General features: G+C 41.7%; 1 protein-coding gene across 1 annotated transcript in view; it reads left to right on the forward strand.

Moving 5' to 3' along the window:
- Window positions 1-16,079, forward strand: part of spega (striated muscle enriched protein kinase a) — a 54,553-nt gene that overhangs the window by 13,824 nt on the left and 24,650 nt on the right. The window contains exons 2-6 of the mRNA XM_073462121.1: window positions 7,501-7,599; window positions 11,050-11,308; window positions 12,347-13,132; window positions 13,322-13,746; window positions 15,102-15,248. Of these exons, the coding sequence (XP_073318222.1) occupies window positions 7,501-7,599; window positions 11,050-11,308; window positions 12,347-13,132; window positions 13,322-13,746; window positions 15,102-15,248 (1,716 nt within the window). The remainder of the gene's footprint in view (window positions 1-7,500; window positions 7,600-11,049; window positions 11,309-12,346; window positions 13,133-13,321; window positions 13,747-15,101; window positions 15,249-16,079) is intronic.

Genomic DNA, 16,079 nt, shown 5'->3' on the forward strand with positions numbered 1-16,079 from the left:
AGCATGGGAGCGTGACTTATCTGTTTTTTGCTGACACAAAGACGGCTTGAAATAGTCCCGAGTCTCCTTTAAAAATAAATAAATATCCAGCAGTTTCAGGCTTACAAATGTTGAAACACAGTCTTGAATGGCGGTCAGGGGCTTGGCAGCCTTCTTGCCTGTAACTCTACCACCATGCCCTCCACCCTCCGTGATAAAAGACAGATCATAAACATGTCATGTGATCGTGACATGGAAAGGAATATGTCATGTCTGACACATACAAATGTGAGCGTAGTGGTTTGCAGACACATTAACTTCCGACATTTTGTTAATGTTGCTCTGTGAAAGCTGTGATGTGCAAATAATCGACTGCTTGCTAACAGGTGACAATATGTTTACTGCCCCCCAGTGGCCAAAAATCAATGAATACAGCTTTAATTGGCAGAAATCTATTTGACTACTTCTGTATTTAGTAATCACTTAGGTCATTTACTAAGCCTGCAGATTTCCTTTGTAGTATCGTACGTCTTTTTTTTCTTTGCTCTGACCTGCCAAGAGACTACAGACGCGAATCAGCTTGAAGCTCTAATCTGATACGGTTCTGTTTGAGCAGCACACTGTCCCTTTTTAAATAAATCAAATAACGAAATAATGACATCCAAAGCGACTTGCAGTAATTCATACACAGGGTTAGGGTTAGTAACATGCATCGCGGTGTAATCCAGGTGGGGAAACGCGTGTTTGCTCTTCCAGGCCAAATAGCCATCGGTTGCTCGAGGCTGTTGCTACCTTGACCCCTATCACTGGTTAAAGCTAACAGACATGGAATATGGATACATAATTGATGGCTTATGGGTTTTTGCTGAGGGCTGCTACCTTGCTGAGAGAGGAAAACAAAGAAACCAGGAGAATGGAGGTAGAGTGCTGTAAGAAGGAAATCAGGAGGGTTGCTCATATTTATCATGCTTAGAGGATACATTTCACTCCTGACCACCCTTCCCCCTCTTTCATCCCCTCTATCCTATCATCTATCCCTCTTCCTTTCTCTTTCTGTTCCTCCTCTGCTTTGCCTCCTCCCTCGTGAATCTTTCTCTCGCCTCCTCTCCTCTTTGTCTGTTTCCTTCTCCCCCCCTTTTTGACTTTTTTCCTTTGCCCCAATCTCGCTCAGGAAAAAAATAAGTAAAAGTCAAGATGCTCTCTTAAAGCCGGTTGTTTTCTTCCTCATTCCCCCCCCATCCTCCTCCTCCGTCTCCTCTCATCACCGCAATCAAGACCAACACACCCCCTCTGCTCTGACTTCCCACCCCCACCTCCTCTTGCTCTGCTCTCGACTGAAGCAGCAGAGGTAGGGGTGGGGGGGGAGATCGGACGAACCAGCTGAGAATTGCCCCTCTGAAGGCGACGCTCTACGTCAGAGAGGGACGCGGTTCACATCAGCGGATACACACTCAGACACAAAGACACCTGGCTCCGGCTTATTTGCATCCTCTCTCGCTCTTTTCTCCCCGTCTTGCTGCCAGACTGGAGAGTAAACACACCCACGCACAAAAGGCAGCTGAATCCCGCTTATGAATCTTGATTTTTCTTCTTCTTCTTCTTCTCCTTCTCCCACCCTCTGTTTTTTTTGGGTCGTTCATGCCACACCCTGGGCTTATTCGGGTTGTGGGGATGCTTTTGTGAGCCCATGCCACAGGTAATCTCGCACGCTTGACAGGAAGCGCTACTTGCAGAGATGAAGAAAATCTGGTCCAAGAAGAGATTTCAGGTGAGTTTGCTCCTTTTTGGAAGGAAACAATGGTGTTTACGAAAGCTGGATTCTAGTTGTTTTTCATGGAGAATAGTAGGTTTTTACATATTTGGATGTCATGCCACACCCTTTAACTGATAATTTAACACAAATGTGTTGATTTGTAACAGATAAAAGTGGTAAAAGAAACATTTTGAAGGGGAATACATTCATTCAAACCTAGCACCACTGTTCAGGGAAAATGGGAAAAGACAGGAGAGGTGATGCTTGCTGTTCACCGCCTTTGTTTTCTATTATCTGTCGGCAAACTGAGGACAAATCAGGACAGCGTAACAAAGAAAGTCAGCTGAGGAAAACTCTGGGTTGCCAGGTAGAGAAATGTATTTTAGTGCAGTGAAAGACCCTCACGCTGACACCCTAAAAGGGCTCAATAATCCCCTTTCACGTCCTCAAACTGTCCAAATCTCCTCTGCGCCTTTGTGCACATTCTCGTGAAATATGCATCCCTCCTTGGCAGTCGTGACAGTTTTGTTACACGATAAATAATTCTTATAACAGGTTTCACAAATTGGGAGCAGATGAAAAGTGTGTCAGTAGGCTACGCTCCGTGGAGACATGAGAATCAGGCCAGCCAGTCACAGGGGCTGCGAAGTGAGCAGGGGCGCAGGATAAAGCGGATTTCTGACGGTCGCTTTGCCTCCTCTGAATTCTGCATCAATATCAGACCCTCGAGACTCGTCCTTTTGCTTCCAGAAGCAGATTTGTGTGAATAATGCTGCGAGGATTTGGATTACATCCATAGAATATTTTTCTGAAGTATTCGCCAAATGCTGCCTGTTCAAAAGGATGCCATTTGCGGCTGGGTTCCGCTGATATGATTGCCTCGAGGCCATAACAATGGAGATCACGACAAACGATGGAAGCTTCCAGTGGAGTCTGTCAAACAGCAGTTACCACCAGGCAACAGTTAATCAAATTGCCTGACACGAAGACATTAACCAATGGGGAGTGCGCTGCAAACACCGGGGAGGGAAATGAGTGTGAAATGAGTCATTTCACTTTGCACTTCTGGCTACTTTTGCTTCCCATTCGCTGCAAAGCCGTGAGTCATTGTGAGGAGCTCTCCTCGGTGCTGATTGACAGACAGACTGTCCAAGAAGCACTTTTGCCAAGTGCTTTATCAGCAAGGGACACTTTCTCAAACATGGCCTCGAGAGTTAGTCAGATATTTTTCGTTTTTAGATACGGCTAAGCGACGATTCGCTATCATTTTTCAACTCTCCTCAAATCAAATCTGGGCATAAAAGAGATCATATCGTGTTAAAGTTTCTTCACTAGATTAATGTTTTCAAGCAAAATTTAATTAAAAACTAGAATGGCACCCTAGAGGGCATAACTCCACCAAGGCCCAACAGTCTCCTTTAATTGAATCAAGCCTAATCCAATGTCGTTACTATAGCAGCTGAGGACCGTCCATGAAAAGATTTAAATCTGCTAGATGTGGATTTGTATTTGGATCCACATCAAATTGTACTCACTAGATACCAGCAACCTAATTACACTAGATCTTTTTCATCGGGAACCCTGCAAAATCAACTAAAATAAGCCCCTATCTCGCAATGAAAAAATTCCTGGATCTGCACCAAACGTTAAAGGGGTCTATTCTGGGCTGAGACCCATCCTCCATCCAAGTTTCGTGGAAATCCGTTCAGTAGCTTTTGTGTAATCCTGTTCACAAACCAACAAACCAACCAACAAATGCACACAGCTTTATTGAAGGTTTTTTTTGCACATAACTGAGAAGTTTTGTCTGATGTGATTCTGAAGTTTACCACATTAAATATCAGTTGAGTGTAGAACCTGCAAGCGACAATCATTTGTGAAACCACGTGGTGTAGATTGCTTTTGCAAAATGGGCCCCTTGATGAGGACTTTAAAGCTTATATATAAAATCTTATTTTATTAGATGTCTGGTTCCACTCACCAGCTTTTATTGGGCTCTGAACTGGAAGTCAAAACAACTAAAGAAACCTCTTGAGGGCTAAACATAAAGCTCCAAACATGATTTGACCTTTAAAAATTGGGTTTATTTCATCACACTAACACACTCAAAGAATCTGAATCTTTCGCTTTTTATGATACGCAGCATTTCTTGCCATAAACATTGTTTGTATTATGACATTTTATCATTATAGCTAAAGTAGGACTGGGCAATAGGTCCTTAAAGGTGCAATATGTAAGAATTTTAGCTTCAAACATTTCAAAACATGTGAAGAAACATCAAGAAGTTAGCATGCTAACCAGCTAGTTCGCTAAAAAGCCTGCTTTCTCCCAGCAGTCCAAAGGTCCAGTGCTAGCGGTGTAAACACCAACACTCACAATGTAGTTTGGCTAGCTGCACGGCTAACTGAGCAAACAAGCTAATGGTAGCTACGAACAGAATACAGTTAGCAGCAGTTAGCAGTTAATCTGGTGATATGCTGTACATATTGCACCTTTATATCTCCATATTTCAAAATTTCCTCAAAAGCATTTCATAAATGCTAGAACTTGGCGACAAAATCAAATATCATGATAATTTTCACCAAATACCTCGATATTGATATTCCAACAATATTTTAGGGATGATTATTGGTACTTTCACAAATAATAATGCAATGAGATTCTTGTTAAATACTCATCAATATTGTGGATATAATTATAAAGTGGGTAAAACCAAGTATTAGAACAAGTAAACCAGTCTGGTAAATTCACCTTTCCTGTTATCAATACCTGTGCCATATCACGATATCCAAAATATGTATATATACACCTTTCTGGAAAACATTTCTTCCTACATAAATGTGATTTTTAAACAAATTCTCGTACAAATCTCTCATACTGAAAGTAAAAACATCACGCTACGTTCACACTTTTACGCGACAAAGACAGTACTTTTGTGTGTGCACTCTGGTGTTTTGTGTAAAACAGACTCAGGTGGTGTTTACTGTTAAATAATGCATTGTGCTCTGTATCTTGTTTCAGAGAACTGGGCATTCCACACGGACTTTTGGCAGATTTACCCATGGTGTGTTGTCAGTATGAGCTTTAAACCAATTCTACTATCTTACATATTGTTTTCTTTTCTGTAAAAAAAAAAAAAAAAATGTAACCTACTGCAGCCTTTTCCTGTTTCTGCTTGTGCTCCACTTTGATTTACTCCTCTAATAACCCTTTTATATATGAAAGCTGCTGTTGTAGAACATCTGTATTGCTGTAGTGTTACTTTTATGCTTTTACTGCTTGACTGCTTACAACAAGAGTGGGTTTTATTATTGTACATCCACCCCCTCAAAGCAATATTTTTGTAATCACGCCGTTGCCTCTCACTGCATAAAATCCTGGAGTGAATAATGTCTGGCCTCGATGATTTACGGTCGAATATTTGGCCGTATTCGTGCAATCCATGATCGAAGCCAAACCAGAGGCTCGCTGTACTCCACTCCAAATCATATTTGCATTACAACACAAGCTGAAATATATTCCCTCATAATTACATTGCCGAGTCGATCCCCCCCCCCCCCCCCTTGCCTGGTGTGCGAGCCATTTAACTTCATTCGATACAGCCGGGTGGATCTACATACCCACACCCAGGAAGATACATGCACACATGCTGCTAGCAATGTAATGAGTTAATGGTGATTGTTCATGTTACACTGGCTTTCTTATCATTAGGCGGAACCTTCTGGAATTATCTAATCAGGATCTGACTTGATGTTGAGGCGCAATGAGGTGCAACCCATTTTGTGGTTGTCGTCCTCCTCCTCCTCCTTCACGAGCTCTCTAACCAGTAAACATATCTGTCAGCCACCCAGCAGTTTGGCTGGTGATTTTAGACTCTAATGGGTACGAAGAGGATTGGTCGTGTGGGTGAGAGAGATGCTGGTTTCCATAGTAACGGTGCTCTCCCGTCTGCCCTCTCTTGCTGCCACTATGGAAGCGAAGTTTTCCGCTCCTGCCGAAAGCAAAGCTATGGTAAACCTGCCTGTCTTGATTCATCTTCAGTTGATTTATTTATTATTTTGTTTTTTTAAACATCTTTCCATCCGTTCCTCTCCGACTTCGTCTGTTCATCCTGCTGATGTAATGTGATCTCAGCCACAGAGCTGCTGCGGCTTCAGGCAGTTTATTTTCGACAGTGTCTGTGGTTTCTGTTTCTCCGTCCTTTTTTTTCCCTTTATTGTGTTGTCTTGTCTTTTTTTTTTTTTTTTTATAGATCAGATCCCTCGAGAAATCTCCTCATAATATTTTATTTGTCTGCACTGCCACCACAACCCTATATTTGTCTCCTCTTTGTGCTTTTGAATGTTTCTTATTAAATCAAGACCACAGTCGAATCTTTCAATCTTTCTTTTTGTTGGCACGTTACATTTTTGTGGTTTGAGTTTCTGTGACTGTCATTCTCTAAATGTTTGTCATTTTCAAGTGTCAGTTCCTGCTGTTTCATTCATACTGATCCTTTGAAAAGGTCGACCAGGGGGTCGGTTACGAATAACTTATTTTCCTGACGTTTTAAACTGAAGTTTAAACTTAGACTAGTCGACTGAAAGTGAGAAAATATTTTTAAAAAGTCCAAATTTAGCACAATTTTGATCTTTATGTTTAAACATTGTCTGAGTGTTTGACACCTTAGGCGCTAAAGTTAACTGGTGGATAACATTGGCATCACTTGAGTAGGAATACATGACATTTCAGTACAAATTATGTCAATATGTAATTTAAACGTGTGCATCAATAAAATAATAATAACTTTAACCGACTAGTATTTCTTGTGTTGACTAGTAAGGGTAGTCTACAAATCTAGTACGTCCCTATTATCCAGTAATCAACTCATATGTATGTAAATAATTTATATTAATGTAAATAAATAGCATGTTAAAGTATAGTAATGATGTTTAAGTATCGTTGTGCTGCAGAGATATCTACAGAAGTTAGCATGCTAACCAGCTAGCCTGGGCCCAAAGCTCCTGTGCTAGCAGTGTAAACACCAACACTCCCCAAGATCCCCGAAAACAAACTAAACACATTGTATGGTACAGTGGAAGTACAGTAGTTGAGTAAAAGTATTTAGTTACATAACGTCACTGCCGAGTGCCATCTTGTTTGTTTATATCGTAGAGAAGGCAGACATCTTTACGGCCGATGTCTGCAAAACACAACGCATACAACACGTTTTTTAGGGTGAACTGTCCCTTTAAAACCAGCTTTTCTGGCATCTTTCAATATCCTGACTATTTTGTGCTTTTTTTTAAATTAAATCTTCTTTGGTTAAGAGGCACTGTGATCTCAACAGGGGTCATATTGATATAATTTTTAAATCCAATAAAGTAAATATAAAAGGAACAAAGCGGTCAGCCTCAGTAAAGAAAATAAGCTCAGTCTGTTTTGATGCCAAAGTCAAACGGCTGCAGACCCGAGCAAAGAGCATCTATACATACCCCTCCCCTCCATGTAGCGGCCATGTATTTTTATAAGCCACAGCTGGCTTCATGTCACGCTCCAGCCTCAGCACATTTATTTCACTCCGGGGGCTCTCCGCGGCTCTTTTCAAGGACCCATCAAACTCTGCGCCCGCTAAGTCAATGTGAAATGTCATTTTCTCCGGGACCCTGTTGTTGTTTTCGACCTCCTCTTCTCCTCCACCACCACCTCTGTTTTTCTGTTTCCTTACTCTTTTCCACCTTCTTCTTTCTCCACCTTAACTCACCTTGTTTTACATCTCCTAATTGCAGACTCTGAGACCACAGAGGATGAGACCACTGAACCTCAGATGGAAACCAAAGAAGGGCCCGGGAGGCACCATGACAAGGCTGGACGGAGAGGACCTGCAGGTACTACAATCTCGAATCTTGCTGAGGTTTTAGCACTTTCTAGATCAGCTCTTCACAACTGACATTTCAGCTTTTTTTACTCTTTAAATGTACATTTTTAAAGTTGCAATACTTGCAGAAGATTATGCAGCACGCACATATTCAGTGGCTCTTTAAACGGTATTTATGATGTGATCTTCAGTCTGATTGACTGCAGCACCGACGTCGCTGCCAAAAGCACACTTCTACAAAATTATGATTCAATGCGGATTGATGGATTTAATGGAGGCTTGTTATCAGCTTGGCCCAAGACGTGCATTGGATAAAATCCGATATGGCAGAATGCTCGATGGTGTGATGCAACGGAGTGACACACTGCCCCAGTTTCCAGCAGGGAACCTGTCTAAGGTCTGGATCTCACTGTCGGGGCTCCACAGGGAACACACAGCCCAGAAAACTGAGGCTGCTTCTTTTGGATAAATGATGTTAAAGCTAATGGCAGCAATTATTCTACGATACTGTGTGCTCTTGCTTTGCCAGAATTCAATTAGGAAATAAATGTAGCGCCGAGATGGAGCTACAGTACATTCAGTAAGTGGATATTAAGACATACTTGCTTAAGATTAGTTGTGATAGGAGATTTTTTTTTTGCTGGATTGCATTTCTACACCAGGTTTTGAGAGCTGAAAGCTATTTTAACGGTCAAAGGTGGCAGGGTCTGCCAAATATAAACAAAGTAAACCGTACAGAATTGTGTTGTCCTTTGAGGTCAGCTTGTTTATTCAGTTTTTAATCAGTCATGAGAACAAAGAGAGTTTGTTTATTTAGTTTGTTTAGATCCATCTCTTCTAATTAAAATTTCTTCTCCAAAACTACGTAGTGCACCTTTAATACAGCCATCAAACAGAGACATTACAGAAGTCTCACATCTGAGAAGCAGTGACCAGTGGATGTTTGGTATTTTTACTGGATAAACAACTAAAAAAATTAAGATTTTTAATTTAATTTAGGCCCTCTCTTGATTAAAGATGCACTCTGCGACCTTTTTCTAGAGGCCTGTAAACAAACAGGTTTAAGAGTCGGGGCTCGATACGTGGAAGAGCAGTTTGTAAGAGCTAACTTGCAGCTTAGATGTGCTTTAAAGCCATTTGTTTTAGCAAAACAGGCTTTTACTGGAGATACGGCAGGTCAGGAACAGGCTATTTCATTTGGTTAAAGGCAAATCAGATCAAGCCTAAAGAAAACTTGTGATCTCGTCACGCAAATGTCTAAAAATGCAAATGTTAAAAGGATTCCATCATCTCGAGTGGCAGATGTTAACCTAATGATCTTTTCCCTGTATAGAAAAGATTCCCTGAAATACTCCTCACTAATTTGCTAAAGTGGTGTTGGTGCATTGGCGTCACAGAAGCTGCCTGCCCTCCTCTCCAGCCTCTCCTAACCAGGCAACAGGATGTCTGAATATAGATCCGAAATATTGACACCCTTCTCCTGAACCACAGAGAAAGTTTATATTCTTTCCCTCGCTTGTGCACAGTGTTTGCACTCTCTAAGCTTTCGTGTCGGCGGGCTGACTACGCCCTCATCACGTCCCTCTAGAGACGAGCAACAACGGGAAAAAAAAGAAAGAGAATATCAAATGAGGGAGGGATGAGGTGATACATCATTTGTTCTCTTCAAGGAGCAGATTCTGGTTGCCTCAGCTGCATACAGAAATTAGAGATGCATTTCCTGCCTTCTGCAGAAGACTCCAGACGTTGTCGAGATCCTGCGGACACGTACGAGGCGGGATTGTTTGTGAAAATGACCCTCCATTAGCTTCAACACCAAGCACTAAAAGCCTAAAATGAAAGGTGAAGGTGACCCCATTGCCTCACAAGCAAATGGCAACAGCAGTTTGAAGCTCAATATGTCAAGACCTTGTGATATTTTCCTCCTGAAAAGATTTCTCATTTCCTTCGTTGTTTTCCCGATTGTGGCGCTGAGTCAGTACCATTTCTGATTGCAGCGGGAGTCTGTCGTTTTATATCCTCGACACCATCGCCGCTTCAAGGTTTCTGTCATTAGCCCGAGATGCTGACTGCTCCGTCTTTTCGCTGCCCCAAGCAGTCCTGTCTCCGTTGCTCATCACTAAAATGTCAATCATTACCTGATTTGCGATGGGGGAGGACCTCTTTAAGTGGTGCACGCTGCCCCGCGACGTCGCTCCTACACTTTCATTTCGTTTCATTTCCTGTTTTCAAGCGATCAATAGACTCTTAATCCCGACTTCTAATGACGTTCCTGCCCTCCGTTTTACGTCAGTATCAGTTTCTACCAGCTCAGGATTCTTGCTCCTTGGATTGATGAATCTTTTAGTTAATTAATTAATCTTTTTACAGACTTTTCAGACATTTAAACAAAATACAAGCCTTGATAATCTGCGCTTTCTTTTATACATGCTATGCCTAAAAAATAAAATACAGCAGAAAGCTTAATTGTGTTACAAAAATGATATTAACTCCACAAAAGGTTTGACATTAACGATTATAGAGTGAAAATGATTAATTAAATAAATCTGACATTTAAATCGACCTTTCATTTAACATTATTGAAACATTCTCTGGTATTCAAGTCAGGTTTATCTTTCTCTCACCGTCTGGTGATATTTCCTAAGAGCAAAACCAACACCGAAGCACTGCCTGTGCAGACAAAGCCCTGTGGCTTACTCCTCTGTGCCACAGAGCTCCATTGTTGTCCAAAACTGATTAAAAACGCATCAATTAGCCAAACTGTTTCACTGGGTGTTCCTTAATTACAACGAACACAGGCACTGTAGTTTATTTTGAGTCAATCCCAGATATAGTACAACATCCTGTTGCTGTAATTACTCATTAGACTACTAAATGTGTATTCATCCACAGCTTAAAGTAGTCCTGAAAGGAGTCTAGTCTTCAGAAGGAACCAATGGGTGGTTCTACTGAGACCCTTTGTATTCCAACGGTCTCATCTAGAACCCAATGTTCAAACTGACTGTCTGAAGTTCGTTTGTCTTTACTGATGTCTTCTTTGATGATCGCCGGGAAAACTGATGTTGACTCTCACGAAGTATGAAAAAAAAAAGTGACTTCAAAAGACGACAACTCTCGTAACACAGCATTGGATTCTCCTAGGTCCTTATTTTTTTTAAGTATCGTGAAAACTGTGTCCTTGTTTCTCCGCAACGTGCAGCAGGTCATCAGTATCTATTTTCCTGAGCTGCCAGCGCAGTGGAGCGTGCAGCGCATGCTTGTCACCATCGTTTACAAAATGTTATCCTCCATCAGTTTGGATGCTCAGATTGATATCGTCAAACAGATTGATCTTGGTTTGGACAGCCCTGATCACATTGGTTTTTATTTGATTTACTCTTATATTTTTTAAAAACAAGCTTTACTTACAGCTGTGATGGATAACTATAATCAGGTCTTGTTTCTCTGTGTCTCTCTCCAGGTGAGGGAGGAGGGATGATGGACTATAACCCAGATGCTTCAGATCGCAGGGCGACCCTGCCCGGTGGCTATGACCCTGTGGTGGAGCGAGAGCTCCGCGCTCTGGGCTCCCGCCCTCCGGGGCCCCACTTGGACCCCACAAACCCAGCCAGGCAAGCCCTCGGAGGGGCTCCTGCCGAGGGGGCCCCCCCTGTCCGTCACCTGGGTGTGGAACCGCTGATCCGGGCGTCTCACGCTAACCTTGCGCGGCCCGTTCAGGGGTCAGAGGAAAGTGTTTCTGTAGGCAGCGACTACTATGGGAGCATGTTCAGCCTCTACAGAGGGAGAACATTTTCTATGCCGTTATAGCACATGGCATTTTATTTTTAGGATACAAAACAAGAAAGACTGGCCACAAAACCCCAAATTGCAAAGAAAACTGACACATAAGACAAGACATTATATCCTCCATGAACCCAACTCGCAAAAATTGTACTTCATGTGTTATAAGTTACAAAGTGATTCATTTTTTCTACTCTTATTTCATATATTCAGCCATTTTTCATACATGTTTATTTTGATATCACGCTTTCCTTTGACTCTGTTTTTATTGCTGTGAGTGTGGTTTGGTTTTAAGCTAACAAGTCTTAAGCTAACAAAATGTATTTCTTATAGCCATTTAAGAAGACAAAATGGTACAATCTGCTAACATGTATTATTCAGCACTTTCTGAAAACTGTGATTACTCTTTTTAGTCACTGCATGTTTTGTAGAGCGTCCCCTCACTTTTGGATTAACACCATATCTTTATCGGTTTGCTGTGGCATGCATGGGTTGCTGGCTTTGATCCGAGCTAATATTAGCATGAATTTTCTCACAAATTATTGATCACAGGTTCTTTTTAGGCATGAACTTTTTTGTATTTTGAAGCAGGGGTATTTTTTCTGGCATTTTGTAGAAGTCCATGTTGTTAATCTGCAATTTTGTTGCTGCAACATGCCTAAAATTTTCCAGTTATTGCTGTTTTTTAGAGTGTCTTCCACTTCACCACAGTTAGATTAAGTTCTTATAAAAAATCTTACATGTGGGCAATGTTGTTTTATTTCTATTCCTTCATCAGCCATTTCATTTTACACTATCATATATGTTGCTCTCTGAAAATGAGACACAAGGAGCACAGACAAAACACAAGGAACTCACTGATGAATATGAAACATAACACAAACACAAAATGGAGGTACATCTGCTCCTTCCAACGCCTACAGCAACTACAGCTCTAACTTCACACCTCCATGTCCCCTCAATCCTCACCCCTCTAGGACTCAAACTGCTGATGTATCACATGGGCCCTCCGCCCATGCCCCCCTGTCTTCTCCCCAGCCACCTCCCACCACACACAAAAATGGCATCAGTACCCCAAAGCAAGACCCGGATAAAACCAAACCTTCAGATCCCCAATCTTCTAAGACAGACCAGGCATCAAGTGTGGTCATGACGCCCAAACTGGCTCGTACGGCGCCAAAGATCTTCGACAAGGTGCGCGCTTTTGAGGAGCGAAGGGCTAGCGTGGACCTGCCAGGAGGAGTATCAGGACGAGCGGTTTCCTTCGACTCAGACGACAGCGGAAAGAAGACAGGAGGCCCCGGCGCGGCCCAGAAACGAATGGCGTTCAAGCAACGGGCCTCTTCTTTAGAGGACAAGACGAGCTACTCCCAGAAGGTCCAGAGCTACCAGAGCAAATTCGCAGAGGAGCTTCAGAGGATCAAGAAACTTGTGGGGAAGCCAAACTTGAAGAAGGCCTTCTCCACCGAGCAGCTGTCGCAGAAAGAGAGGGTGACCACTGGGAAACTAGAACCCATTCCTCCCCAGGTGGTTAAAAAGTTGGAGGCGAGGGAGCGAGCCGTGGAGGAGAGGGAAGGGAACATCCAAGGAAAAGGTCTGGGGAATCAGAGGGAAAACCCTGAGAAGGATAAGATGACACAGCCGGATTCGCAGGGGAAACCAGTGGATAGCACAGCAAAAATCTCTGTTACCATGGAGACAGCACCAGTACACCAGTTACCAGGACAACCATTGCCAACAGCCACAAGGACGAGCCTCACCAGGTTTGGAGAAAATCATCTTTATTGATGAATTTGTGTGTTTTTAAAATCTTTAAAAACCTATTTTTCTTCATTAGATTAGCCAATTTTTCCACAAATCTGGATACAAAATCAAGATCCGTTCTCCACTTCTTGAATATTTATATCACATTTGTCAGTATTACATAACAGTTTTCTTGTCTTTGCACACAGGGAAACCCTACAAAGCACTCCGGCAGCTGACAAAGACGCACATGTTCCCACGTCTCAGAAATCCTCCTTCAGAAATCTGGAGATGGATTCAAAGATGGACCGTAGATCACCAAGCCCGCATGGGAAGAGAGCGTCCCAAATGACTGTGAGGGAACCAGGGTCCCAGTATCCACCCAAGCCCCCCCGACTCACCCCATCGCCCACTCCTTCCATCAGCCCCCTCCTGAAAAGGAGGAAGGCGGAGGTGGGTCGGACATCTCCGGCCTTGAAATTAAACATCCCCACGATCCTGGTGGAGGATGAACCCATGGAGACAGAATGTGTCGCAGACAGGAGCACTGAGGGAACCAAGACCAGGAGGAAGGATGGGAAAGTTCGGAAGAGCAAGACGGGCCGTGCTGTTCAACCCCGATCTCCAGAGGAAGGTAGGATGTATTTTATGGTGATTGCCTTTGTAAAAAAATCAAAGCAAGCAGCAGCTACTACAGATGGATGTTAAAGCCAATGCACAACTTTGTTATAAAGCAGTTCTCCGACTGGCTTCAGGCTGCTGGCTCCAAAAATACTTGGACTGCACCAAAGTCGATTAGTCTATTAGTATATTTGAGGTCATGTTTGCCTTGATTGACAGGTCTCTCGGGAAAGTCCACACCACAGTGGCTTGCTGCTTGCATGACCCAACCAAGGTCATTGTAGTTAAAGTGGCAACAGACAACATTTCCCCTCTAGTGTTTCCAAGTGCTATTATTGTTGATGACGCTGTTGCAAAGACAACTGGATTGTTTCCGTTTTTTCTCACAGTCACAAATAACAACAACACGGGACAAAACATGAGTTTTTTCAATATGATAGTAATGGATCGCTTCATTTTCCCAGGTGACCAAAACTGTATGGTGATAGCGAGGTTTATAGGGAACCAACGTAAACACAGATGTTTTCATTATTCTACAATCATTTTATTATGCAATCAACATTAACTTCATAATGATACGATGACCTAGAACTTAAAACAATACAGGACATGTCTTTCGTTTTAGTCTTTCATTTGAATAAGTCTTTTAGTCTAATACTAAATTAGTAATTATTAATAATTGAAAACAGAAATAAAATACAAAACAATCATAAATGCAAAACTATAATTAGTCTGCTCTTAACTCTGAGCCTTTAAAGCTCTGTTACGTTGGCCATATTTGGGTTTTTCAATCCAAAGTGCCAACATCAAAATATTTTTTTCTGGGTTGTGTGAACCAACTTCATTAAAGTATGTTAAGTAGTAATTTGGCTCCATTAGCCTCAGTGACTGGTTCTCAACCTAGTGTCGGGGTGAGATACCCTGAGACTAAGGGGTCTTGATGATGATTATCTAAATTAGGGAAAGCATTTGTTTTTTTCTTGATAGATTTTTACTTCAATATTGTTGTTTTTTATTCTGTTATTACAGAAGAGGCACCAAGGTTAAGGAGGTATACAACGGCACATTTTGAAATAGTTTTAAAGAACTACAACTTTTTAAGGAACTACAACTAATGAACACAATAGGGCTAAAGATAAAAAAAGGTGATATGGATCAAAAATGTAGAACGTTTATCTATCATGTCCACTATGGAAATTTAATCCAATACACAGATTTGCTGCAGGGCCCAGACTCATTGATAGAATTCATTCCACATTAAGGATGCCAAAAAAAGAAACCAGCCCATGACTAATTTGGGGCTGACCCACTTAGGAAACCAGGTAACTGAGCATGCCGCCTCACATTAACCTGACCTGTCGTCTTCAGGGGGCTCATCTGACGACTCCTACCTGTCTGCTGATGAGGAGCCAGCTGAGGGCCCAAGGTTTGAGAGGCCTCTTGAGGACGTCACGGCATCAAGTGGCACTGAGGTCACGCTGAAATGCATCATCATTGGGAGTCCGCCACCTATAGGTACAACTGAGAAGATGGTGCAGAGTATTGATTATGAATGCTATTGGTAGGTAATGATTCATTACTGGAGGACAGACTGAGAGATAGTATGTTTATAAATTATGAGGTAATGATTACTTTATTAATACGTGTGAATCAACATACTGACCACTTTCTTCGTGAGTCACTCTTGATGAACTGAGTGGAACAAACTAGTGACTAATTATTAACTACTAATTACTTAATCATTACTTACTCTTTTTGTGTACCTTAAATAATAGAGTAGTACCCTCTATAGACTCATTAAATACTAATTACTTAATCATTACTTTCTCCTTGAATGTGTCTCAAGTAAAGTAAAACATCCTACTGAGTAGTTACTAAGTAGTTCCTCATTACTTCATAACTATAACTACCAATTACTGCGTTTTTACTGTGAATATCTCCTAGTCTGTTGTTTAGCACCTCATCATTTTCTGCTATGCAGTTCAAGAATCACAGTTATTCAGTAATTACTCATTAACAATTAATGGTTTATCTAGTAATTTAGTTTGTCAATTCTACAAAATTCAGGGAGACATAAATTGCAAATGTTTTGCCGATAGTGATTGCAGCTGAATAAAGTCATTTCATCTACAAACTTTATTTGTTTTCTGCATTATTATTTTAAGATAAACAGCTCTGTAGCTTTTTCCCGCAATTCACTTTTTTCTTACCGACATAAATCCAGCGAGTAGTGACTTCTTGCAGCAGGAAATGCAAAGATTCTTATGTCAGGAATTAAAATTGAATTGAAAATCTGCTCACAATCCATCTTTGAAAAATTCAAGATGCTTTTCAATGATAATCTGC

Source organism: Pagrus major, chromosome 24 (genome assembly GCF_040436345.1).
Source record: "Pagrus major chromosome 24, Pma_NU_1.0".
Lineage (NCBI taxonomy): Eukaryota > Metazoa > Chordata > Actinopteri > Spariformes > Sparidae > Pagrus > Pagrus major.